Consider the following 3372-nt stretch of genomic DNA (forward strand, 5'->3'; position numbering starts at 1 on the left):
TGCAGTGCAACCTGAGCAGAAGCTCATGATGTTGAGCACTATAAGGAGATCCCAAACTGGCAAACCCTTACCCCCAACCACACCTAGCTAGCTGTGCTGTGCCTCCCAAGAAGAAGCTCATGATGTTGAACATTATAGGGGAAACCTTGGTCAGTCCCATGCCCCCAACCACATCTAGTTAGGTACAAGGACACTCCCTTGTAGAAGCGCATGATATTCCAACATTGTAGGCAAAAACAAGGGGAAAAGAGCCTGTTTTTGCATATGGGAAATGTCAAAAACTTATTGTTCATCTGATTATGATCAGACTTCAGCATCATCTGATCATCATCTAGAAGGCACAGCAATGTGGACCCTCATCCTCAGCTAGAAAGAAGCATGGTAGTGGAGTTTTGACTTTTGAGATCAGAAGCATCTGTGCTGAGCAAGATTGCGCTGTTGATGAGTGCAGTGTGAATTGCAGCCCATGGGCTTCATTTTGCCACTTTGATGCACTAGTCTTACGATCAGTCTAAGATGATTGTGCTGGCGCAAGCTTTATTCAAACCACAATTGATACAGTCAGTGCAGATATTGGGGAGTAGGTTTTCCCCTTGTGCATGTTGCATTGCTCTCTCTTGAAGAGGGTCTGGGCCCTGATTCGTGTAAGGCTTAAGCAAATCAAAGCTTAATGGCTTCTAGGACTACATGCAATGCTCCTTATGTTTGCAAAATGTTCTATTTAAGAAACTTGAAGGAACATGTTGAAGTTTAATAGGCCTGATGCTCTTCATTTATGGTACATCTCATTTTCTCCACATTGCTATTTTCAATGGTGTTGACCTTGTCATTGGATGCACCTTCAAATTTTAATTTAACTTTTGTTCTTCTGGACATGGTTTGGGACTGGACTTGGAATGTTCGGCTTTTGCAAATGCTTATCAACTCGGTGTTTGTCAACAACAGTGTGAGTAGCAATTTTGTTATTTTGTAAATGGAGCTCTACTGTACACTGCGCTCATCCAATTCTGTGTTGTTCCTCATGCAGACTTGCTGGACTTGCATTCATGTTTTCAGTTGGCGTTCTTATGCAAATTCTGGTTGGTCGGTCAACTTTTCAGTTCATCTGTGTGACTTGTGTAATGAGAGATGTTTTAGAGTAACTAACGTTCATGTTCTCACACTTCCTCCATGCATCCCAGCACCATCTCTGCTTCTGATATTAGTTTCTGATCTTTTGCTTGCAGGCATGTGCAATCTACAGTAACTGGTGGCCTATGTTAAGTGGTGGGTTACAGTTTGAAACACTAGAGAAAACAGTTCTTTTATTGGGATCAGAGCAAAGGAATTCTAAGCAATATAATTTGGTTGCATCTTTGTTTGGCATGCCATTTTCTAACATTCCTGCTCTGCTGTTGCTACAGTTTTAATGTATATCATGGTACCCATGCCCTGTTTGTTTTTTGCTGGTGGGTCATCAGACTTCATGACATCAAGAGATGGTGGAGAGTAAGTCTATTGTTGTACTCTATGCTGTAGTTTTGTGTGTTCATGATGTGTTGTATGAATTGTCGGCTGGAAATGGCAGCTGGTGGGATGCAGTCTATTGTTGTACTCTATGCTTTAGTTTTGTGTGTTCATGATGAGTTGCATGAATTGTTGGCTGGAAATTGCAGCTGGTTGGATGCAGCAAGGTTTTTGACTGGATTTTCTGCTATCGGGAGTATTGCGATTCCTACTATCTTGCACCATGCTGGGCTTATTCAGGCTGGTGCAATGTACATTGAATTTGCTTCCTTCTTTATTTTGCTATGCACAGTGCTCTTGTTTAATCGTGCTAGTAGAGAAGATGAATGGTGATTATTGGTTGGTGTCTGTTATCTTCACCCAAGATTCTTGAGTAGTGCATCTCTTGTACCAGTTGGAACAATTCCCAGCAAACAGCTCATTCTTTATGTTCCCCCACCTCCAAAAAAGAATATGTATAGCTACATAAATCCGATTCTGTACATTAATCAAGTCAGTGTGGCTAGCCATTGTGCATTTCAGCAGCTGCCTGTCCTGAGATTCAGGTTAGTACTTAATGACTGCAACTTCAGTCTGATTGCATATCTTACCTGTACCACAAGTGAAAACAATATGTCCTGGAGCAAGTACACTAGTTCTTTCAACACATCGAAAGATGTAGAGCTTCTCGTCAAGCCAGTTTGTGCCACTTTGTCAACATTGATCAAAAGTATGCAAGTACAAGCTTTCATTTTGTGTGTCTTTGAGTTTTTGTTACTGAAATTTTCATGCATGGTGAATATACAATATTTTACATGCAAACCTGTTTGTGGATGTAAGTCCATATATCCGCTACAATATAGATTGCTTGAACATTGGTTGTCGTGATAAAAAGATTAGGTGAATGGTTAATTTTGGAAAAGTAAGATTTAAATTCTCTTGAAGCTGGGACAAGGACGAGGTGGAGAATAAGCATTGAAGCGTTGAGATTAAAAGGTGAGTTGAAAGTGTGCCATGCAGCCTGAGTTAAAGTGATTGGGTGTGGTAAAGCATCATATGAATTGATTTGGGCTACATGATATAGGTGTGATAGTTTAAGGATGTGCAGCAGTGGAGCTAGTTTGCACTCTCCCTTGCAGATTATATGACTTTAATGATTAACTGCTGCAATCTCATCCATGCACATGACGATTGCTAGTACTCACTTGTCTAGAAGATGCATTGCATGCTTGTTTTTGGGGGTTGCATAGGTGGTATTTAATGTGTTTTGGAAAGTTGAAATGTCCAATTTGTGGTTTAAGTTTAGAATGTGGCCTATCTGTTTTTGAGCATTTTTTGTGCTCATCCTCTAAATTCTCATGCATTTCTTCATGCTTTCCATTGGGAGGCCCTTGATTTGAACATGAAATGCTAGACTTATGATGCTTGAAGCTCTTTAATTATTGAGATATGTTTAGTTTTTGTACTTTGTTTCTTCCTTCTTGCTTGGACACTTTGACTTTTTTTGACAAACTTTTTGGTTTGATTGAACTTGCCATTTCTAGGAGTGGCTTCATGTGTTGCTTGCAATTTTCAAGAATTGTCTTTGGGTAGTAGGAACCTCAAGGTCTATTCTAAACTCAACACAAATCCAAGCACTTTGAAAATGTAGTGTGTGGTTCATTTGTTGAAGGTGTAGATTGTGTCAAGGAGATGGGTTTGAATTGGTCACATGTCCAATTTTGAGCTAGTGGTCTCCACAATATGCATCTAAGGTGGGCGAAGTTGCAGCTTTGAAGTTAAATTTTGATAGTTAGTGGAGAAAGGGATTCTTTCCCAAAAAAGAGAAAAAGTCACACAACGCTATAATGGCAAAAAATATGATGGACCTAGCTTGGGTATGGCAAG

At 40.1% G+C, this 3372-nt stretch overlaps 1 protein-coding gene across 2 annotated transcripts; it reads left to right on the forward strand.

Moving 5' to 3' along the window:
- Positions 1-974: 974 nt before the first annotated feature.
- Positions 975-2247, forward strand: LOC148021980 (Vacuolar protein sorting 55 (VPS55) family protein). 2 transcript variants are annotated; one of them, XM_087697526.1, is made up of 4 exons: positions 975-1079; positions 1227-1266; positions 1404-1488; positions 1656-2247. In XM_087697526.1, exons 1-4 carry the CDS (start codon positions 1047-1049, stop codon positions 1837-1839), a joined length of 342 nt encoding a protein of 113 aa, XP_087553652.1. In that variant the 5' UTR covers positions 975-1046; the 3' UTR covers positions 1840-2247. The 2 variants fall into 2 exon arrangements, with proteins under 2 accessions (XP_087553652.1, XP_087553653.1); XM_087697527.1 differs by having other exon boundaries at positions 1030-1083.
- Positions 2248-3372: the final 1125 nt, after the last annotated feature.

This window comes from Lygodium microphyllum, chromosome 17, assembly GCF_053477565.2.
Source record: "Lygodium microphyllum isolate KBCC chromosome 17, Lygodium_microphyllum_v1.1.10, whole genome shotgun sequence".
NCBI classification, from domain to species: Eukaryota; Viridiplantae; Streptophyta; class Polypodiopsida; order Schizaeales; family Lygodiaceae; genus Lygodium; species Lygodium microphyllum.